The 24,054-nt window shown below is 42.9% G+C and overlaps 1 protein-coding gene across 4 annotated transcripts in view; it reads right to left on the bottom strand.

The window, feature by feature from the left end:
* Positions 1–24,054, bottom strand: part of LOC128692673 (nonsense-mediated mRNA decay factor SMG8) — a 96,091-nt gene that overhangs the window by 30,420 nt on the left and 41,617 nt on the right. For 2 of the 4 annotated variants that reach the window (XM_053781955.2, XM_053781954.2), the window contains exons 1-6: positions 6,116–6,263; positions 5,245–5,309; positions 4,651–4,810; positions 3,204–3,326; positions 2,370–2,521; positions 168–332 (exon numbers count right to left, since the gene is read on the bottom strand). In XM_053781955.2, the coding sequence (XP_053637930.1) occupies positions 168–332; positions 2,370–2,521; positions 3,204–3,326; positions 4,651–4,810; positions 5,245–5,309; positions 6,116–6,118 (668 nt within the window). In that variant the 5' untranslated portion in view covers positions 6,119–6,263. Of the gene's footprint in view, positions 1–167; positions 333–2,369; positions 2,522–3,203; positions 3,327–4,650; positions 4,811–5,244; positions 5,310–6,115; positions 6,264–24,054 lie in introns of those variants that run through there. The other 2 variants (XM_070089948.1, XM_070089946.1) reach the window with 1 other exon arrangement.

The following is a 24,054-nucleotide window of genomic DNA, read 5'->3' as shown; positions in this document are numbered from 1 at the left end:
TTACAAAAATACTGCCTTGTCCTGTCCTTTACCTGATCTTTGCTTTTCTCCCTGACTAGATTACTTGAATACTACTTGCCCCTATATTCCTTGTCTCAATCATATGCCCTTTTATATAAGATTAATGAAAAAATGTGGAAAAGCTATATGAAAAGTTCCTAAATTACCTTTGCACAGAAGCATTATCATGAGATGTTATCTGAATGGGTAACAACCGAGAAGAGAAGATGAACAGAACACGAGGGGAACACAAACGACCAAACGAAACCCAGTCCTTGCTGATTCCGGGAACTTGTCTTAGTACCTCAGCGAGGCAGTTTTGTGCTTTAGATCTGAAAAAAAAAAAAGAAGAATGGAGACAGCCATTTCTTTATTTAATATCATGGGATGCCGTTTGTATATCATGACACACTGGCAAGTGTAAAATGCTGCTTAAAAAATGATTAACACACATATAAGCAGAAATAATATTTTGTGAAGGGATTCAGGGAAACCGGTTAGCCAGATTTGAGTCCTGGAGGTGGGACATACATGCATGCTACACTTCAAAAGAGGGGTTTGGGATATTTGCTGTTGAGAGGGATATCTAAACTGTCATATCTGTGTGCCTCTGGCAAGACAAGTGATAGCCTGCATGATGGTGAAGGTTTTTCTTTTACAAGTCACCCTGCCTCGGTGAGAGACAGTCAGCACGTTAATAAAGTAGAAACGTACAGTTATGTTAATGACAGGATATACAATGTAAATGTCTGGTGGCTGGAAGGGATGTGAGAGGCATCAAAGGTAGAGGCTTGAACTTTCACTAGGCAAATGAGAGCATGTTTAAAAAGTGGAAGATAGTGGTCGATCAAATTTGATATGTTGCTGAAGAATGAGAAAGGCAATATTCAAAGGGAATTGTGGAAACTAACTGGCTGATCTTGAATTTTGAAGGATGGAAAAGTTTTGAAGGTTCATGAAAGCGAGTTAAGGCAGTGAGTTTGGCAAGTTAACATTAGGGCATGACGACTGCCATTCTTGAAAAACAGGTAGAAAGCAAGGTATTCTTAATGTGTTGAGTGACAGCATCCTTGTAACAAATTTTGTACTTGAAACAGGCCTACTTACCTAAAAATCAAACACCCAAAATTTCCTGTCATACAGGGCCCCATATATACAGCACTTATTTTCGGTGTTCCACATTTTTGTTGGCTTACAACTGAGCCATTGTTCCACCTGTTGATGACTATCACTGGTGGGTGGAACATAATGAACAATGGCTCAGTTTGAAGCCAACAAAAGCATGGAACACCAAAAAGAAGGTAATGTATATGTGGGGGTCCTCCTATATTTAGGTATATTATTGTATAATAATATACCTAAATATAGGAGGACCCCACATATACATTACCTTCTTTTTGGTATATTATTATATAATAATATACCTAAATATAGGAGGTATATTATTATGCAGAGAAGTATACAATACCGACAAGATGAAAGTTAAAAAAACACTTGTGCAACATCTGGTTATCTTTATTGTAGATGTTTTGCCATCCAGCGGCTTTATCAATACAGATTCTTGGACATAATAAGAAATCAGAAGAACTATATACAAAAGATGAGGTAATCAGTCCCTCAGCCTTGGAAGTGGTGTTTAGAGCACCATGGTTGTAGAGATTCTGAAGCACAGGCAAGGAGACTGGCGCTTATATAGGCATCAGTGAAAGGGACGTGTAGCAGACGAGGGCATAGTCACTGGTAGGCGGGATTCCCCAGTGGAAGTAGGTCCTACCCAAATTGATGGGTTAGTTGCAGTAGCCGTGAAGAAGGTGATGTAGAAGTCCTCTGAACCAAGATTCCATGATGTTGCAGTGCCTGACAAGTTGTGCAAGACAGGTATACAATACCGACAAGATGTGCTCTAAACACTACCTCCAAGGCTGAGGGACTGATTACCTCATCTTTTGTATATAGTTCTTCTGATTTCTTATTATGTCCAAGAATCTGTATTAATAAAGCCACTGGATGGCAAAACGTCTACAATAAAGATAACCAGATGTTGCACAAGTGTCTTAACTTTCATTATACACAGAAGAAGCCTTCCTCGTTAAACCTACAAATTTTCCCATTTTATCAAATGGGAGAATATGTATATTAAATTTAATACTGTACTTGAGGCAAAGCAGAACTGACTGAAAAAAAAAAGGTGAGAATTCAATTTCAATAAAAGCAAACAACTCACTTGAAAATGTTGAATATACAAAGATCTTTTAAGTGTATAGAAATCTAGAGCTTTAGAAAGTTATAAAGAATGTAAAGAGCATAGTAATTATAAACACAGAGTGTACTAATGCATTTAATGCCTTTGGTGTTGCTCTCTTACTAACCTGATTGCATCAAGTGTCCGAAAGAGATGAATATAACTTATGTCGAAAACATGAGTTGGGTGACACAGTAGTAGCAAATGAGACACAGAAAACAGTACCAGGAGACTTCGAGCATATCCCAGCTTTAGGCTCGACCATGCCATCAAGAACCCCTAGTATGGAAATAAACAAAAGATATATGATAAGCTATAGATATAAGCTGCAATGATATGAATACTAACATTATTATTTTTAAAACTCATCACAATTTTGAAATGATACAATATACCCACCTAAATCTATAAGTAGACTGTTTTTTGAAAACATGAGCTATGATCATGTGGCTTAAGATTTTCTACTGTACTCTGAAAATTTACTTGGTATTTTACATGTTCACTAGACAGAAAGGAAAAAAAAAAAAAAAAAGGCACTCCTGCCTCGTTGCAAAATATTTAACAGGCTTCCAGGACACCCTCATGTGACAGGATTGTAGTAACATACAGTACGTCCCTGGATGATTGCTGTGGGCTTTGTAAAAAATTACTCTGCAAATCATGCCCACATTGTTCCACACCTAAGCCTGTATTTTTTAAAAATTAACAAATAAATGAATTGTGAATGAAACATTGCCTCTGGCAAGACAGTGATAACGTGAATGATGGTGAATGTATTTTCTTTTTTTTGGGTCATCCTACCTCAGTGGGAGAAGACCAGTCTGATAAAAAAAAAAAAATAATAAAATACAATATAATGTAATTACAATCTGTGTAACTGTGTACTAATATTTAATTACCCAAATTATATTAACTATCCCTTTATTAATTTAGTCTTAAAAAAATTCAGATGCATAATTACTTTGTCTTGAAGCTGTTGGTGCATTGCCTCTAGGGAAGATATCAAGGTCGAGGTGTCATAGGCTCCAGTTAAGTGCAAGTAGATGGTTCTTCGAACTGGGTTATAATAACCTTCCACTCCAATCTGAGAAGTGAAATGCAAACATCAAGTCAGTTACAGGAAATTACTGTACCCACAGCAGCTGCATGCATATCTCCCACGACCTCCTGGAGATGTATCTCCAGGAGGTCTTGGGAGATATGCATACAGCAGCCCCTGGAAGATATGGATACAGCAGCCCCTGGGATATATACCTGTTGGAGTTCCTGGGAGATACACCTTTAGAAGCTCCTGAGAAATGTACTTACAGGAGCACCTGGAAGATATGTCTGCAGCAGCTCTTGACAGATATACATGTACCTACAGGAGCACCTGGAAGATATGTCTGCAGCAGCTCTTGACAGATATACATGCATCAGCTCCTGGGAGGTATACCTGCAGAAGGTCCTACGAGATGCACCTGCAGCAGCTCCTGCAAGATACCCCTGCAGTAGCTACTGGGAGATATACTGACCAGAGCTCTTACAAGATACACCAGAGGCACTTTCTGCAAGGAATACTTACAAGAGTTCCTTGGAAATATACCTGCAACAGCTGCTAGGAAATATACCTGCAACAGCTGCTAGGAAATATACCTGAAGGAGATCAGGATAGAAACACTTGCAGGAGTTCCAAGGAGATATACTCAATTATAACAAAGTTACTGTAAACTTAGCTAGAATGAAGCCTAGACAAAACAGACTGTCATAATTGCTTCGTACATTTTTCACACTGATTCGTTTTGTTTTCACTTTATGTTTAAAATTAAAAAAATTAAATAACACATTTTTATTGTTTTGATATTTATGAGCTTACTGTAAAACTTTTTTATTGTGTTTTGATTTTAAATACAGAATAATAATTATGTACTTCATTTAAAACTGTATCTTCCTTGTTTTTTTATTTTAAAAACAAAATAAAAATGTATAACAAATTTAAAATTATTTGGTACGTGTCATGGCGCCTTTTTTTTATATGCTCACTTCCCCGAATTTCAGAACTTGGCTATGCCACTGGATGTACCTGAAGGATGTTTAGGGAGATATAACATGTCATTCTTTCCCTAATCTGGAAACTACATATGTACTTCATTTTTTCACATAAATAATAAAACAATATATAATAGAGAATATTTTTGTTATCATGTGGATGCTTAATATTAAAGTGAAGCAAAATTTAAATATATATCTGAAAAGCATAATAACATTATTGTAAAAATGTGTAATTTGCAGTTTTGAACTGTAGTATCAGTGACAGAGTGAGTGATGGTGAATATTTTTCTTCTTTTTCAGGTCACCTTGACTCAATGGGAGATGGCTGGTGTGTTTAAAAAAAATAATGTAAAAAAAATTATAAACAGCAAACTAACCATAGTGTCGAAGTCAATAGATAATGGCTGAATCATATTCCGTTGGAATATTTTTCGGCCTACCATTAATTCAAGTGCTGTAGCTTTACATCCTCCCGAGTCCATGGTGCTCTTGCCAAAGATAGCCACCACCACTACACGCTGCTTCCCTGTGAAATCTCTGAAGACACAAGAAGAACAAGGAATAATTATACAATATTCATTCTGAATAGCTGTCAGCTACAGCTTAAATCAAGTTATACCCGAATCTACCGAGTTACTGATGCTAGTGTATAAAACACTGAAGGACGGGCTTCTCCTTGTATATGTATCTGTTTTTACACACAGCAATTATTATAATTCATTTCACTTCTTAAGACTGTTGTAGCCCATCATGATGTTCCCAAATGCACTTTCTTCAGATTCCTAGTTTGTCAATTGCCCCTTTTTTATATAAAAACTGTAGGTAACACATTTAGGTTTAATTTTGGAGATGGGGGAAGAAGAATATGTTATTTTCCACATAATAAATAATACAGTATGATACATTATCATTGGTTTTAGTACTATACATAAAGCCCAAAATAAATAAATATAGTGTAGTGCAAGACTTACTGGGGAGACCATGATGTTGGAAGAGTAAAATGACCATGGTGGGATGCCCCAGCCTCCATATTATTCTGAAAAATTAGGACAGTCAAAATGAATTAATAATTTAATCTAAGATTTATACAAGACACATTAAGTTTATTTAGGTACAGGTACACTTAAGTACAATTATTATACATGTTGTAAATTACCTAAGATAACCCTAAAAAGTCAAGGTGACTTAGTATTTCTATTGGAGTCCTGGACTTACTTCCATTGGGATCCTTGTAGTACTGTACAATGTTTCCCCTTATTAAATTTTTACTGTATTTAATTATAAAATATACTAAATAGAAAAGCTAAGCTTTTAATTAACCAAAATCCTTATCAGGTTTATCTACATTATTTTTGCACGTATATTATTATTATTATTACAATCAAGGGGGAAGCGCTAAACCCGGAGGATTATACAGCGCCTGGGGGGGATGTGGAAGGCATTCAGGCTTAATTCGGGGAACTGGAGCATAGATCCAATTCCCTAAATCAAGAGCCCCTCACCAACATCAAGGAACCTTCCTTGAGGGGTTTGCACGTATAATATGTGAAATGCCCATTAAAAATCTTTAATGGGTATTTCATTGCTTTACTCTCACCCCTAATAAATATTTTAATAATTTATCTTTCAAACTCAATGGACTTTATTATTATTCTCAAAAAGAAGCGCTAAACCCAAAAAGGGTCATACAGCGTCAATGGAAATGAAACATTAAACTGATGTGAAACATTTCTGAATTTAACGAATTAGCTAACGTAATATTATCTGTATTATTATTACAACTAAGCGCTAAACCCACAAGGGTGGTAGTATCTATAATTAAGAGACATTAATGTGACAAACCATCTTGTTGTTGTAGTTCTTAAGGGCGACTGAAGCTTCACTGAGGCTAGCTTCCCCAGAGTCTGGGTGATGTGTTGCCCTAACCTGTGTCTTGACTACTATAAAGCAAGGAAGGAAACTATAAAGCAAGGAAGGAAACTATAAAGCAAGGAAGGAAACTATAAAGCAAGGAAGGAAACTATAAAGCAAGGAAGGAAACTATAAAGCAAGGAAGGAAACTATAAAGCAAGGAAGGAAACTATAAAGCAAGGAAGGAAACTATAAAGCAAGGAAGGAAACTATAAAGCAAGGAAGGAAACTATAAAGCAAGGAAGGAAACTATAAAGCAAGGAAGGAAACTATAAAGCAAGGAAGGAAACTATAAAGCAAGGAAGGAAACTATAAAGCAAGGAAGGAAACTATAAAGCAAGGAAGGAAACTATAAAGCAAGGAAGGAAACTATCAAGCAAGGAAGGAAACTATCAAGCAAGGAAGGAAACTATCAAGCAAGGAAGGAAACTATAAAGCAAGGAAGGAAAAGGAAACTATAAAGCAAGGAAGGAAACTATAAAGCAAGGAAGGAAACTATAAAGCAAGGAAGGAAACTATCAAGCATAAAGCAAGGAAGGATACTATAAAGCAAGGAAGGAAACTATAAAGCAAGGAAGGAAACTATCAAGCAAGGAAGGAAACTATAAAGCAAGGAAGGAAACTATCAAGCAAGGAAGGAAACTATCAAGCAAGGAAGGAAACTATCAAGCAAGAAGGAAACTATAAAGCAAGGAAGGAAACTATAAAGCAAGGAAGGAAACTATATAAAGCAAGGAAGGAAACTATCAAGCAAGGAAGGAAACTATCAAGCAAGGAAGGAAACTATCAAGCAAGGAAGGAAACTATAAAGCAAGGAAGGAAACTATAAAGCAAGGAAGGAAACTATAAAGCAAGGAAGGAAACTATCAAGCAAGGAAGGAAACTATCAAGCAAGGAAGGAAACTATCAAGCAAGGAAGGAAACTATAAAGCAAGGAAGGAAACTATAAAGCAAGGAAGGAAACTATAAAGCAAGGAAGGAAACTATAAAGCAAGGAAGGAAACTATAAAGCAAGGAAGGAAACTATAAAGCAAGGAAGGAAACTATAAAGCAAGGAAGGAAACTATCAAGCAAGGAAGGAAACTATAAAGCAAGGAAGGAAACTATCAAGCAAGGAAGGAAACTATAAAGCAAGGAAGGAAACTATCAAGCAAGGAAGGAAACTATAAAGCAAGGAAGGAAACTATAAAGCAAGGAAGGAAACTATAAAGCAAGGAAGGAAACTATAAAGCAAGGAAGGAAATTATAAAGCAAGGAAGGAAACTATAAAGCAAGGAAGGAAATTATAAAGCAAGGAAGGAAATTATAAAAGAAGGAAACTATAAAGAAAGAATGAGAGCTATAAAGGAAAGAAGGGAACTATAAATGAAGGATGGAAAGGAACTGTAAAGGAAAGAAGGGAACTATCAAGGAAGAACGGAAGGATGGAAAGGAACTATAAAGAAAGGAAGGAAACTATAAAGGAAGGAATGAAGGATGCTATAAAGGAAGGTAGTAAGTTTATTTAGGTACAGGTATACATAAAAACAGTTATACAAATTACCATACATAGTAACATATATTTAAATTACCTAATAATCAGATATTACAAGGACCCCAATGGAAATAAGTCACGTTGTCATGTGTAAGCAGGGGCCCAATACCGGATTTTTTTTTTTTTTTTGGGGGGGGGGTCTTAGATTTGGCATAGGAAAATATTTTTTTTCAATTTCAGTTATGGCTTTAAATTCTTTCTGTGCTTCTTGGCTTCAGAATGATTCCTTAAGCTCTCGCTTCACACGGCGAGGTTCTGGATTCGATTCCCGGCGAGGGTAGAAACATTGGGCGTGTTTCTTTACACTGGTTATCTATGTTCCCCATCAGTAAAATGGGTACCTGGGAGTTAGTCGACTGGTGTGGGTCGCATCCTGGGACACTGACCTAATTTGGCCGAAATGCTCTGCATAACAAGGGGTTTTCTATATAGTAGTATGTCATTGATGTCAGCTAGGACTGTATACCCTGTACATGTACTTGTAGAAATAAATATATATTATTATTATATTTAAAAGTTATGGTTGAACTTAAAATATGCATTTTCTATAAATAAGAAAAAACTTTAAAGGGGTAACTTAACCTTGTTTAATTTTTTCCTTGGTGTATAACTTTACATGATAATTATCCTTGAATGGGTTATCCTGATACCAGCTAAGGACTTTTGATCCGAGGAACTGGCACTACTCTCCCCTTAAGATCAACTAAGGGTTCGGTCACACACCCGTCAGATCATAATACCTAAATTACATTTAAGTTGTTGGGTGTTGTTTGCTAGTAACTTTATTCAGGTATACACAAACACAGTTACACAGATTATCATACATAACACCATATGTGTAGAGAACCTGGGATAACCCCAAAAAAAAGTCAGACAAAGTGACTTATTTCCACTGGGGGGTCTAAGATTTTTTTTTTTTTTTTAACCCGGGAGAGGGTTAGCCACCCAGGGTAACCCGGGGAGGGTATGTCACCCACGATAAACTGGGGAGGGTTAGCCACCTAGGATAACTCAGGGGAGGGTTAGTCACCCAGGATAACCCAAGGAAGTCAGTTTAACATCTTGATTATGACCCCATACCAATCCTGTGGGCGGGAGTCAAAAGATTAGAGAGGTACATAATGTAATCTTTCGGCTACTGCCCACAGGATGGGTATAGGGTAAGAAAGTCAGTGCGGCATCGAGGACCGTCTCTCATTTCTACTGTGGTCCTTCAATCTTGTCCCCCAGTCGACTAACACCCAGGTATCTACCTACTGCTAGGTAAATAGAGACAGCAGATGTAAGGAAACATGCCCAACGTTTCCACCCGTGCCGGGAATTGATTTACACTCTAAGAGATCAGGGTTCGGTTCTCGGACGAGTAAAAACTTTGACGAGTAAAAACTTTGGACACATTTCCTTACATTTATTGTCCTGTTTACCTGATTGTAAGTAGGTACCTGGATACTTGTCCGACTGCTGTGGGTCGCATCCTGGGAGAGAGGATTCAAGTTCCTCAACTAAAATAAGGCAGTCCGACGACCGTGTCTTTAATGAATCATACTGGATTATTAACCCTATGGGATAATAAACTGGAAATAAACCTTTAAGGATTATACACCGCCAAGGGGAAGTAAGGCACCTCCACTGTTCAAGGTACCTACCTTCTTTACTCACCTAACGGTGGCTGCAGGGGTCGAATCTCAGCTTATGGCCCTTCCTTTCCACTGGCCACTACTGGGTTCATTCTCTCCTGGTTGCATGAGCCCTGTCATACTCATTCTTAAAGCTTTGTATGGATCCTGACCTTGTTTGAGATTTAATGTTTTAAACTCTTATAAGTTACAACGCTATCAAACACTTTTTTTAAGATGATTGCTGACTTGGGTTGTTCCCACACATACTTATGTGTTCATACTCACGCTTGCTCTATCTTCCTGTTCCTCTTACATACTTTTCTGGAGAGAGCTAAGATTTTGTTGGGATTTTTAACATGGAGGGTTAACCACCCAGGATAACCCAAGAAAGTCAGTGCGTCATGGAGACCGTGTCTTATTTACCTTATGGTCGGCGACCCCGTGGCCTGGCTGGCAAAACTCTCGCTTTACACACGGAGGGCCCGGGTTCGATTCCCGGCGGGTAGAAACATTTCGACGCGTTTCTTTATACCTGTTGTCCTGTTCACCTAGCAGCAAGTAGGTCCCTGGGTGTTAGTCGACTGGTGTGGGTCGCATCCTGGGGGACAAGATTGAGGACCCCAAAGGAAATCAGACAGTCCTCGATGACGCACTGACTTTCTTGGGTTATCCTGGGTGGTCAGGGCCGGATTTAGACCTTGGGGGAGCCCAGATCACTTTAGGTTTGGGGGGCCCTGAACATGGAAATTAAACTGAATTACAAATAAGAAATTAACTAAAATGAATGATAAACAGCAGTTTTCGAAAAAAAAATGTTAGGTTTCGAAGAAGACGTCTGATTTTATTTTTCTCAATTTTATTGACTAAGAATAACTGACTATAATTTTCAGTTTGTAATATGTTCCATCTACACTACATAATAATTACCGATGTGTATTTGTATCTTTGGCGTCACACTTTCGGTATCTATCTATATGGTGGCAGTTGACCAAAAGGACACATGCTTTTCTGTGACAGGAAGCCACATGACTGGGTCTGAATCACATGGTGGCACTTCAAAGTCCATGTTTACAGAAGTATCTGTAGAATGTGGTTGTGGCGATTCATGAACTTTGTTATCTTGATTTGGTATGTTTTTATTATTTTATGCAGATGTACTTGGGAATGCGGGTGGGTCCTCAGAAGAAACATCTGGTAGTGGTACTGGTTCTTCATTACTAGCTTCTATGTTTTTCATTACGGTAGCACAGAAAAATTCTGTAAGGCATTTTGTCGTTGCCAAAACCGCAGCATTTCTTTCACTTGATTCTTTGGAATTTTTTTTTTTCTGAGCTCCTGACATCTGAATTTTCCGGGGCATACTGGGTCTTCTGAAAAAACAAATATTCATATTTTTTGACATTTAATGACAATGTAGTTAATAACACTAACAAACACACACACAATTATATATAATGTGTGTGTGTACTCACTTAGTTGTGGTTGCAGGGGTCGAGGTGTGCGTGTGTGCATAAACACGTGTAAGATGTAATTGCAAAACAATGATATATTGCAAACCTTTGTGAGCAACACACAGATCTAAAACACAGATACCACTGCCCCACACCATTGTCTAGTACTAAAAGCAGTCGACGAACACACAGACACACACACAACCCCAGGCCACCAACTGACTCTGTCAATGACCTCTGAACTGACTAACCAAAAATATTATTATTATAAATAAAAAGAAGCGCTAAGCCACAAGGGCTATACAGCACTGCAGGGTAGGGGAGGAAGCGAGGGTATTGGATGGCAGAAGGGAGGAGGGATGATCAGTAGGTTACAGACAACAGCGGGGCAGGGGATAGTACAGGGGTAGAGGGTAGCAAGAGATTGAAGTAGAAAGGGCCGAAGGTATCAGAATTTGTGAAGTCAGTCAGTTGTCAAAAAGTCAATGAGAGAGTCCGGATGAAAGGTGGGTCCGTCAGCGAGAAGGGAAGGTAGAGAGAGAGCAGCGGAGCGAAGACGACAATGGAGGTAAATTCTGCGTGCTCATTGATAAAGTGGGCAGTCCAACAGAATGTGGCTGACTGATAATGGAGCTTGGCAATTCTCACAGAGAGCAGGGCGCCTCTCCATGAGATATCCATGAGTAAGACGAGTATGGCCAATGCGAAGACGGGAGAAAGTAGTCTCCCAACCTCGACACTGGTGATAAGAAGACGGCCAGTAACCTATACTCGGTTTAATAGACTGAAGTTTGTTGCCGAGCATAGTAGACCAACGTTGTTGCCGACGGGTGTGAAGGTGGGAAGATATTACAGCAAAATAGTCCGTACATGGAATACCTCTATAAGAAACTGGTAGGTCATGTACTGCTGACTGCGCAGCAGTGTCTGCCTGTTCATTGCCCTGTACGTCAACATGACCAGGGACCCAACAAAAAACAATATCTTTATGCTTGGTAAAGATGCGGCGTAGCCAAAGTTGGATACGGAGGACTAAGGGGTGAGGTGTATCAAATTTTTGTATAGCCTGTAAAGCACTAAGGGAGTCTGAGACAACCACAAATGATGACACAGGCATAGATGCAATACGGATAAGTGCTGTAAGGATGGCATATAATTCAGCAGTAAAAATACTAGCCGAAGATAGTAAATGCCCTTGTACGACGCTGTCCGGAAACACTGCTGCGAATCCTACACCGTCTGAAGACTTAGAGCCATCTGTGTACACAGCAATGGCATGAGAATGAGAGTGAAAGTGGTCAAGAAAAAGAGAGCGGGAAGCGACCGTAGACAGTTGGGCTTTCGAGCAAGGGAGGGAGAAAGAACAGACTCGAACAGCTGGAACTTCCCAGGGGGGTAGGGAAAAGTGAGATGCTACATGTACATAGAAAGGTGGTAGTTGAAGAGAAGACAAGAGCGAATGAAGGCGAAGAGAGAAGGGACGGAGTAAGCAGGGGCGGCGAACAAATAAAGAATGTCTACTAATATCAGTGACCATTCTATAAATGGAAGGATTGCGGAGATCATGAGAGCGTATGTAGTAGCGCAGGCAATGGGCATCACGGCGATCGGATAAGGATGGAACGTTCGCTTCTGCATAGAGGCTTTCGACAGGGGAAGAGCGAAAAGCACCAAGGCATAAACGTAATCCTTGGTGATGAATGGGGTTAAGGCTAGAGAGAGTAGCAGGAGATGCCGCTGAATAGATCTGGTCACCATAATCAAGTTTCGATAAAATAAGGGTGGAATGTAGGTGAAGGAGGGTTCGACGATCAGCTCCCCATGAAAGATGAGCAAGGGTTTTAAGAAGGTTCAGCCGGCTGTGACAAGTTGCCTTCAGAGAGGTAATGTGAGGTTTCCAGGATAACCTACGATCAAAGAGGAGGCCCAGAAACTTGACTGTATCACGTTCAGGGATACGGGAGCCATAGAGGTACAAAGGATGATCGGAGATGACAGAGCGTCTAGTGAAAGTGATTTGGTGGGTTTTAGTGCTGGAAAATTTAAACCCATGTGTGGTGGCCCAATTGGAAACACGGTCGACTGCATGTTGGAGAGAAACTGTAAGGAGGTGACAGTCAGCGCCTGCACAGGCAATAGCGAAGTCATCAACATAGAGTGATGACCAAATATTTGATGGAAGACTAGAGGCCAAATCATTAATAGCAAGGAGAAAAAGTGTTGTGCTCAGAACACATCCCTGGGGGACACCTTCAGCTTGGATAAAGTCCGGGGAGAGCACATTATTAACCCGAACACGGAAATGCCTGTCAGTTAAAAAGTTCTTAAGGAAGGATGGTAGATTGCCTCGAAGGCCTAAGGAGTGGGCTTGGGCTAAAATATTATACCTCCAAGTTGTGTCATATGCCTTCTCAAGGTCAAAAAATATGGCAATAACTGAGTGGTTATTCGCAAAGGCATTACGAACATACGTATCCAAGCGCAGTAAGGGGTCTATGGTAGAACGTCCCTTACGAAAGCCATATTGACGAGTGGAGAGACTGTTGTGTCTCTAAATACCACACTAAACGTCTATTTACTAGACGTTCCATTACTTTGCAAACTGCACTGGTAAGAGCAATGGGACGATAGTGGGAGGTTTCATGTCCCGTAGTGCCTGGTTTGCGGAAAGGGAGGACAATGGCGGATTTCCACAGCTGTGGAAGAACTCCTTGTGACCAAATAAGATTGTAAAGGCGTAATAGGACTGCAAGGGCTGACTGATGTAAATGTTGTAGCATACGAATATGAATGTCGTCGGGCCCAGCTGCCGATGATCGACAAGCTGAGAGTGTTGCCTCCAGTTCTTGAAGTGTAAAAGGCACATTATACTGTTCTTCTCTGAGAGAAGAAAAGTCCAAGGGTGCTAACTCTCTGGCAGACTTTGAGGAAAGAAATGAGGGGCATAGATGGAGTCCCTGAGAAATACGGACCAGATGATTGCCAATTTCATTGGCAACATCTAGTGGGTTTGCTATATCAACACCGGCAACCCGCAGAACAGGAGCCGGGTCAGGAGAATATTTACCACTCAGTTTTCGTACTTTTTTCCAGACTGCACTCATAGAGGAAGCAGAGGTGATGGTGGAGACATAATCTCGCCAGCAAGTGCGTTTAGCGTCACGGATGACACGGCGAGCGATCGCACGCTTCTGTTTAAAATCAAGGAGTCGCTCTGTGGTTCTATTGTACCGGTACCTGCCCCATGCAGCGCGTTTCAAACGTACTGCACGAGCACAAGCAGGAGACCACCAAGGCACGCATTTCTGAGAATGCCTGCCCGAAGTTTGGGGTATAGAATGAGAAGCTGCGGTGAAAACGGAGGACGAGAAGAGGTGTAAAAGCTCATCGATGGAGGACGAAGAAGGAACCTCTTTAAAAACAGTTAGGTGTGAGTAAAGGTTCCAATTTGCCCGATTAAATTGCCAGCGTGGGGTGCGAAGAGGTGGCGAATATGAAGGGGAAGTAAGAATGATTGGGAAATGATCACTGTCATGTAAGTCCGGGAGAACAGACCAAGTGAAGTCTAATGCGGCGGAGGAAGAGCAGATTGAGAGATCGATGCAAGAGAGAGTATGAGTCCGAGGATCAAAATGGGTGTGAGTACCTGTATTTAAAACATGGAGGGGGTGGGTGGCAAGAAAAGCCTCTAACTGAATTCCACGGGAATCACAGTGAGACCCCCCCCCAGAGGAAATGGTGGGCATTAAAATCACCAAGTAACAGAATCGGTGGCGGTAATGACGAAACAAGGAAGGCAAAATCCGGAATAGATAATGCCCGAGAAGGAGAGAGATATAAAGAACAGAGCGTATACCACCTATGTAAGTGGATACGGGCTGCTGTGTAATGCAGCGAAGTATGAACAAATAGCTGATGGTACGGAATATCAGTGCGGAGAAGAAGGGCACTTTCATTAAAGGTCCCATCAGGAAAAGGATCTGAAGAATACAATAAATTATAGCCTGAGATGTGAGAAATAACAGCAGAGTGTAATTTTGGTTCCTGTAAGCAAACACCAACAGGGGCAAACTGGGAGAGTAACATCTGAAGCTCACCCCGATTACCCCTGAGGCCGCGTATATTCCACTGTAAATAGGCCATGATTGGCAATGATAAAGATACTTGAAATCCGCAGGTAAGGGTTCCTACGGACTAGAAGGGTTAGAAAAGTCCACATGCGGAGGCAGTGGAAAATGTTCAAGCAGCGAAGGAATGGTGCGCTGTGAAGAAAGGAGTTGCGCAGATGGAGCAGAGGAGAGAGAAAGAGCGGAAGGTGGATCAGTGTCCATTGATGGTTTGGTCTCTGCAATATATTCAGAGATTGCTTCAAGTGTTTCGGAATTCAGAGATGTCGTATGGGAGACAATATTGGGAATGGTAGGGGGAGGATGAGTAAAGATTGGAACTGTATTGGACTGTACCAAGGTAGGGGGGGCGAAAGGGTGGAGGGAACTGGAGAAGCGTGGCAGGGGACAGAGGAGGCAGGAACCTGGGAGGTGGCAGAAGAGGAAGAAACTTGGGAGGGAACAGGGGAGGAAGGTACATTACGAGGAGGAGGGTGAACCTCTGCACTTGTAACTGAGCCAGTGAGAGGGGAAGAACTAGGGACAGAGACAGGGAGGGTAAAATGAAGAGGTGGAAGATGGGTAGGAGGTGTTACCGGACCTTTTTTTGACTTTTGAGAAGTAGAGGGACGACTGGGAGGAGGTGTCGTACGAGGTCTCGTCGATACTGAGGCTTGTGAGAGAGAACTCGAAGAAGCGAGATTAGACTGAGGCGTTGAAGTAGGGACGTCTGAGCCGAGGACAGCAAAAGGATTAGATACAGGAGTGATTATGGGAGAGGTAACCACAGAGGTGGGTGTAGAAGATGGGATACCAGAAGTGGGGGGACGTTTTGAAACACGGGAATAAGAAACACGTGGGAGTCTCCCTTGGAGGCGGAGATGAGAAACTGCCATGGCATAAGGGAGACCTTCTGTCTCTTTGAGGTAACGGATTTCCCGCTCGTTTAAATAGACCTGACAACGGCGAGAGTACGAAGGGTGAGCCTCATGACAGTTAAGGCAAGAGGGAGATCGATTGCAAGACGTATTAGAATGGTCATCGGCACCACAGACTGGGCATTCGGCGATAGATCTGCAATATTTCGCTGGATGGCCAAATCGCCAGCAATTTCTACACTGTTGTGGTGTAGGGATCACCTTTCGAACTTGTAACCGATGTCCTGCTATATAAACTGAGGATGGGAGTTCTCGGCTGTCAAAAGTTAAACGAGCCACATTGCTAGGGTATCGTCTCCACCCACGGGCAGGAAGAACGTAAGTGTCTACCTTGAGGATTGGGAGATCTTGGAGTTCCAGCTGTTCTAGAATGTCAGTGCCACATGTCTGGAAATTTCGTTGAACTATGGTATGGGGCAGAATGACGGTACCACTACAAGAATTGAGGGAATGATGTTTTTCAAGAGTGACAGGAACAGTATCGATATGGGAAAGACGAGAGAGCTCATGAGCCTGGGTAGCATTCTGTACGGTAATGATGCGCGTACCGCTCTTAAGAGCATGAAAAGAAATATCTTTACCAACATGGCGTAGGAGTGCCTTGCCAATACTATGGTCAGAAAGATAGGCAGTAGAGGAAGTTGGTCGTAAAGTGAAGAATTTAGTCCACTGTTCAGTCTGAAACTGAGCGTGGAAAGGTAGTGAAGGACGTGTCGATCGTTTCTGAGAAGAACGAGAAGGTGGAGAAGTATCATCAGCAGGTAATTGTCGTTGGCGTTTAGGCGTGGGACCAGAGTTGGTCCGACGTGGAACGGGTCGGCGATTTGAAAATTGCTGCACCGTAGAGGGAGAGGCCAGAAGCATAGTCAGAGGAGAGCGAAGGTCCGATAAATCGAAAGAGTCAGTCGAGGCCTCAGTACCTGAAGCGGGTGAGGAAACAGCACCGGCAATAGGTACAGAGGCATGAGGAATGTCTGAAGAGTGGTCCAAAGACGAGGCGGGGTCAGAACGGGGTGCGGTATCAAGAAGGGGCCCGGGGGTACCAGGTTCATGGACTAGGGCTGCCATGGTTAGGTTACTTCTTTCTTTTTGTTTTTAAGAAAAAAAAAGAAAGAAGAAAAGAAAATAAAAATAAAAAAAAGAAAAAAAAGGGGGGACCGGGGAGGGATAGGTCCTAGGAGGAATGAAAGGGCCAGAAATCTCCCTCCGCGCCCAAGAGGACCTCAGCACCGCAAGTAGCGCAGATGCAGCATGGAACCCGTGCCATACCCTACCCATCATGCTAGTAAACTAACAATCCGGGATAGCAACCTCACATCTGCCGAGCTACCTCGGTGGACAAAAGAGAGGGCGGCCGGATATCCGCCACAAAGCATACCTCCTTCGGCCACCACCCCCGGAATCCGAAAGGTGGCTTCCAGAGATACACTCGTCGCCCGAAAGACACCCAAAGCTACTCCGGGATACCGGAGAGGGATCGGGACATCCCCAGGCGATCCAGATTCCACGGCAAACTACGCCACCGCTAAGAACCTCAACGGAATGGGATGGACCCCGGTATCCTTTCCTCTACCTAGGAACTAGCGCGCCTGTGGGAGAAATCCCAAAGGACAAAAAGAGGAAGGGCAAAAGGGAGGGGTGGGGAGGGGGAGGAGGAAAGGAAAAAGGGGAGGATGGGGAGGATGGGATAGGGGAGGGGAGATTGGGGGGTAATTAGGTTCGGTCTGAGGAAGAAGACCGATAGGTCTAATTCCTCAGACCAAGAGCCTCTTCACCACGCCAAGGAGCCCCCCTTGAAGAGGCGTCGGCACCACAGACTGGGCATTCGGCCATAGATCTGCAATATTTCGCTGGGTGACCAAAACGCCAGCAATTTCTACATTGTTGCGGTGTAGGTATCACCTTTCGAACTTGTAACCAATGTCCCGCGACATATACAGAGGACGGGAGTTCTCGGCTGTCAAAAGTTAAATGAGCCACATTGCAAGGGTAACGTCTCCGCCCCCGGGCAGGAAGGACATAAGTGTCTACTTTGAGGATTGGGAGATCCTGGAGTTCCAGCTGTTCAAAAATGTCATTGCCACATGACTGAAAATTCTGTTGGACTATGGTATGGGGCAGAATGACAGTACCACTACAAGAATTGAGAGAAAGATGTTTTTCAATAGTGATAGGAGTAGTATCGATATTCGAAAGGAGAGAAAGATCATGAGCTTGGGTAGCATTCTGGACAGTGACGATGCATGTACCGCTCTTGAGAGCATGAAATGAAATATCTCTACCAACATGACGCAGGAGCGCTTTGCCAATACTATGGTCAGAAAGGTAGGCAGAAGAAGAAGTCGGTCTTAAAGTAAAGAATTTAGTCCATTGTGTGGTCCGAAATGGAGCGTGGAGAGGGAGTGCTTGACGTGTCGGTCTTTTCCAAGTAGAATGGGAAGGTAAAGAAAGAACATCATCAGGAGATTGACGTTGGCGTTTAGGAGTAGGACCGGAGTTGGTTCGACGTGAAATGGGCGGGCGATTCGAAAATTGCCGTACCATAGAGGGAGAAGCCGGAAGCATAGTCAAAGGAGAGCGGAGTTCAGACAAATCGAAGGAGTCAGTCGAAGCCCCGATACCTGAAGCGGGTGAGGAAACAGCACCAGCAAGAGGTACAGGGGCATCAGGAGTGTCCGAAGAGTGGTCTAAACACAAGGCAGGGTCAGAATGGGGTGCGGTATCAAGAAGGGGCCCGGGGGTAGTGGGTTCATGGATTGGGTACTCCATGGTTAGGTTACTCCTTTGCTTTTTGTTTTTAAGAAAAAAAAAGAAAGAAAATAAAATAAAAATAAAAAAAAGAATAAAAAAAAGGGGGGAGCGGGGAGGAATAGTTCCCAGGAGGAATGAAAGGGCCGGAAATCTCCCTCCGCGCCCAAGAGGACCTCAGCACCGCTAGTAGCGCAGATGCAGCATGGAACCCGTGCCATACCCTACCCTTCATGCCAGTAAACCAGCAATCCGGGATAGCAACCTCACATCTGCCGAGCTACCTCGGTGGACAAAAGAGAGGGCGGCCGGATATCCGCCACAAAGCATACCTCCTTCGGCCACCACCCCCAGAATCCGAAAGGTGGCTTCCAGAGATACACCCGTCGCCCGAAAGACACCCAAAGCTACTCCGGGATACCGGAGAGGGAGAGGGACATCCCCAGGCAATCCAGATTCCACGGCAAACTACGCCACCGCCAAGAACCTCAATGGAATGGGATGGACCCCGGTGTCCTTTCCCCTACCTAGGAACTAGCGCGCCTGTGGGAGAAATCCCAAAGGCCAAAAAGAGGAAGGGCAAAAGGGAGGGGTGGGGGGGAGGAGGAGGAGGAATGGAAAAAGGGGAGGATGGGATAGGGGAGGGGAGAATGGGGGGTAATTAGGTTCGGTCTGAGGAAGAAGACCGACAGGGCTAATTCCTCAGACCAAGAGCCTCTTCACCACGCCAAGGAGCCCCCCTTGAAGAGGAGTGCAGGGGTAGATGGTATTATAATGGGGGAGCGCTAAACCCTTAGGAGAGTAGAGGGTAGCAAGAGATTGTAAGTTATTCAAAGGGAGAAGGGGTGGGGGCACCCTTTCTTTCTATTTTCTCATGCCCCCCACACACACTTTAATTCCTTTTATTAATTTTTTTTATTACACTTTGATATAAAGGAAGTCCATCTGGGGGCCCCCTCTTGCAGGGAGGCCCAGGGCAGTTGCCCCCTTATAAATCTGGTCCTGATTGTCTGCCAAGTATTTTGCTTTCATAGGGAGTGATTTTCGTGTGCAAGTTTGGTATTAATCCCTCTAGGATTTTCCAAGAGTATAAAAATATGTATCTCTCCCGCCTGCATTCCAGAAAGTACAGGTAGAGGAACTTCAAGTGTTCCCAGTAATTGAGGTGTTTTATCGCAGTTGTGTGTGCCATGAAGGTTCTCTATACATTTTCTAGATCAGCAATTTCACCTGCCTTGAAAGGTGCTGTTAGTGTGCAGCAATATTCCAGCCCAGATAGAACAAGCAATCTGAAGATTATCATCATGGGCTTGGCATCCCTAGTTTTGAAGGTTGTGACTATCCATCATGTCATTTTTCTAGCAGATGCAACCGATACAATGTTGTGGTGTTTGAAGGCAAGATCCTCTGACATTATCACTCCCAGGTCTTTTACATTACTTTTTCGTTCTATTGTGTGGTTGGAATTTGTTTTATACTCCAATATAGTGTTAATTTCCTCGTGTTTTCCAAATTGGATTATTATAATTTAGGAAAGCACTAAACCGACAAGGGTCATACAGCACTGTGGGGTAGAAAATAGTGCTGGGACTATAAACAGCTAGTTGTACAGGGAATCAGAGGTGAGGGGAGAAAGGGGGTGAAAGGGATGCTTAGGGTTGTGTGTCAAAGTTCGTAAAGTAAAGCAGTTGCTGACAAAGTCAGAAAGTGATCGTAAGTCAAAGGTAGGACCATCTGCAAGAAGAGAAGGTAAGAGTGGTAGGGTGGTGGCAGCATTGGAGGCAAACCCTGCTAACTTGCTGGTAAACCGAGCAATCTACAAGAAAGTGAAGAACTGAAAGAGGGACCAGACAAACCTTACAGAGAGGAGTAGGGTGTCATTCCATGAGATACCCATCGGAAAGGCGAGTATGGCCAATGCGGAGATGGGATAGCACAGTCTCCCGAGTATGGCAACCATGGTAAGATGGCCACAAACCTAAAAGCTGTTCAATAAAATGTAATTTGTTATGGTGCATGCCTGACCACCGTTGTTGCCAAGGGCTGGGAAGACAGGCAGAGATTACTGGAAAATAATCTCCAAACAGAAATCCCCTATATGAAACCGTAAGATCATGCACCGCTGACCGTGCAGCAGCATCCGCTTGTTCATTTCCCTTAGGTCCAGGGACCCAAGAGAAAACAACATCTGTTGTTGCTAGCTACACAGCATTTTGTCTTTGCCATGGCAGACATTGTAACCAGAGTTGAATACAAAGGAATAGTGGATGAGGGGAATCAAATTGTTTAATGGCTTGTAAAGTACCAAAACTTATCCAGAGGGCTGAGGAGGGGTTGTTGAGGTGGCTCAGATATGTAGAGACAATGGAACGAAACAGAATGACTTCGAGAGTATATAATCTGTAGTGGAGGGAAGGAGGGGTAGGGGTTGGTGTAGGAAAGGTTCGAGGGAGGGGGTAAAGGAGGTTTTGTGTGCGAGGGGCTTGAACTTCCAGCAAGCATGTGTGAACATATTTGATAGAAGTGAATGGAGACAAATGGTTTTTAATACACGATGTGCTGCTGGAGTGTGGGCAAAGTAACATTTATGAAGGGATTCAGGGAAACTGGCAGGCCAGACTTGAGTCCTGGAGATGAGAAGTACAGTGTCTGCACTTTGAAGGAGGGGTGTTAATGTTGCAGTTTTATAACTGTAGTGTAAAGCACCCCTCTGGCAAGACAGTGATGGAGTGAATGATGAAAGATTTTCTTTTTCGGGCCACCCTGCCTTGGTGGGAATTGGCTGGTGTGTTAATAAAAAAAATAAAGCGCTGAGAGAATCTGAAATGATTACCAACGTTGAAGATTTATATGTAATATGGAGAAGTGCTATGAGGATGGCATACAACTCGGCAGTAAAAATACTAGCAGTCTAACAAATGACCTCGGATAACATCGTCAGGGAACACCAACGCAAACCCAACTCCTTCAGAAGATTTAGAACCATCTGTGTAAACAGCAATGGCACGAGCATGCGACCGTAAGTGATCAAGGAAAAGAGAGCAAGAAGCAGTCATAGGTAAGAGAGCTTTGGCACATGGCAGTAGGGTAGAACAGACACGAATCTTTGGAACCTCCCAAGGGGAAAGGGAAAAGGCAGATGCTAAATGAGCATACAAGGGAGGTAACTGAAGAGAGGACCGGAGTGAAGATGAGAAAACAGTCGGAGTAAGCAGGGGGCGTCAAACAAATAATGGGCTTTTACTAATGTCTGAGACCAATCTGTACGTAGATGGAATATGAAGGTCATGAGGGAGGACAAAGTAACGAAGGCAATGAGCATCACAACGATCAGCTAAGGAAGGAACATTCGCCTCATCATAGAGGCTTTCAACAGCGGATGAACGAAAGGCACCAAGGCATAAACATAAGACCCTGATGATGAAGGGGATCTAACCTAGAAAGAGCAGGAGGAGAAGTTGCAGAATAGACTTGGTCTCCATAATCCAGCTTGGACATGAGTAGAGTAGAATGCAAATGGAGGAGAGAGTGTCGATCTTCTCCCCATGACCGATGCACAAGAATTTTAAGGAGATTCAACCGACTATGGCAAGTTGCCTTCAAAGAGGAAATTTGAGGTTTCCATATCAACTAGCAATAGAAGAGAAGGCCAAGAAAGTTGACTGCATTACATCCTAGAATACGTGAGCCGTGTAAATACAATGGAATATCTGGGATAAGAGGACGTCTAATGAAGGTAGTGAAATGGGTTTTCATACTAGAAAATTTAAAGCCATGAGAAGTGGCCCAATGGGAAACTTGGTCAATTGCACCCTGAAGGGAGGCTGCTACCAGGCGACAGTTAGCTCCTGCATAAGCTATAGTAAAGTCATCCACATGAAGTGACGACCAAATATGAGATGGAAGAACGAAAGGCAGGGTATTTATAGCCAAGAGAAAAAGGGTAGTTCTAAGGACATAACCTTGTGGGACACCCTCGGCCTGAACAAAGTCTGAAGAAAGTGAGGCACAAACCCAGACATGAAAATGTTTGTCAGATAAGAAAGCAGTAAGGAAAGTTGGCAGATTACCAAGGCCTAAAGAGTGGGCTTGGGCTAAAATGTTATACCTCCAAGTGGTGTCATATGCCTTCTCAATATCAAAAAAGACTGCTAGGACGGAGTGTGTTAGCAAAGGCATTCTGCACATAAGTATCTAATTGGAGCAAGGGGTCTAAAGTAGAGTGGCCCTTGTGAAAGCCATATTGGTGAGGAGAAAGACTACTGAAAGTCTCCAAATACCATATTAGACGTCTATTCACCAATCGTTCCACCACTTTGCAGATTACAGAGCAATGGGACGATAGTGAGAGGTATCAAGCCCCAAGGTGCCTGGTTTGCAAAACGGTAGTACAATGGCAGATTTCCATTGTTGAGGGAGACCCCCCTTGCGACCAAATAAGATTGAAAAGACACAAAAGGACCAAGGGCTGTAGAATGCAGATGCTTTAGCATACTGATATGAATATCATCAGGCCCAGCTGCCGATGACTGGCAGGCAGAAAGCGTGGACTCTAGCTCTAGGAGAGTGAAAGGTACATTATACGGCTCCATTCCATTAGAGGAGAAATCCAAGGACAATTGCTCCTTGGCAGACTTAGACGCAAGGAAGGAGGGACAAAGGTGAAACCCTTGGGAGACATGGACAAGATGGTTCCCAAGTTCCATGGCAACTTCAAGAGGCTCTGCAACACTAACACAAGCAACCCACAAAACGGGAGCTGGGTCTGGAGTATACTTGCCACACAACTTCCGTACCTTCTTCCAAACCACGCTCATAGGGAAAGACGAGGCAATAGTAGACACACAGTCATGTCAACAAGTGCATTTAGCATCGTGTATGATGCAGCGAGCAACTGCCCTTGCCTGCTTAAAATCCAAAAGACAATCCAAGGTCTGATTATATTGATTACAGCCCCCACGCAGCACATTTCAAATGCACTGCACCGGCACATGCAGGAGACAACCAAGGCATGCATGTTTGAGAATGCCTGCCTGAGGTTTGGGAAATAGAACGTGATGCCACAGTCAAAACTAAAGTCGAAAACTGGTGCACCAGTTCATCAACAGAGGACGAAAGAGGGTCCCCACAAAAGGTGGTAAAATGAGAATGTAAGTCCCAATTTACTTGTACAAATTGCCAACGAGGGCTACAAGGTGGTTGGGAATGCATAGTAGAAGTAAGAATAGGAAAGTGATTATTGTCATGTAAATCCGGGAAAACAGACCAATTGTAATCAAGTGCAATTGACAAGAAGCAGATAGAAAGATCAATGCAAGAGACTGAGTGAGTGTCAAAATGGATAGGAGCACCCGTATTTAAAACATGAAGAGAATAAGGAGCGAAAAGTGTCTCCAAATGATCACGAGTCACAGTGGGACCCTCCCCACATGATGGTGCACATTAAAATCACCTAACAAGATGGGCGTCGGTAG

Source organism: Cherax quadricarinatus, chromosome 30 (genome assembly GCF_038502225.1).
Source record: "Cherax quadricarinatus isolate ZL_2023a chromosome 30, ASM3850222v1, whole genome shotgun sequence".
Lineage (NCBI taxonomy): Eukaryota > Metazoa > Arthropoda > Malacostraca > Decapoda > Parastacidae > Cherax > Cherax quadricarinatus.
The sequence above is the reverse complement of the archived record's forward strand: the minus strand, read 5'-3'. Positions and strand labels throughout refer to the sequence as shown.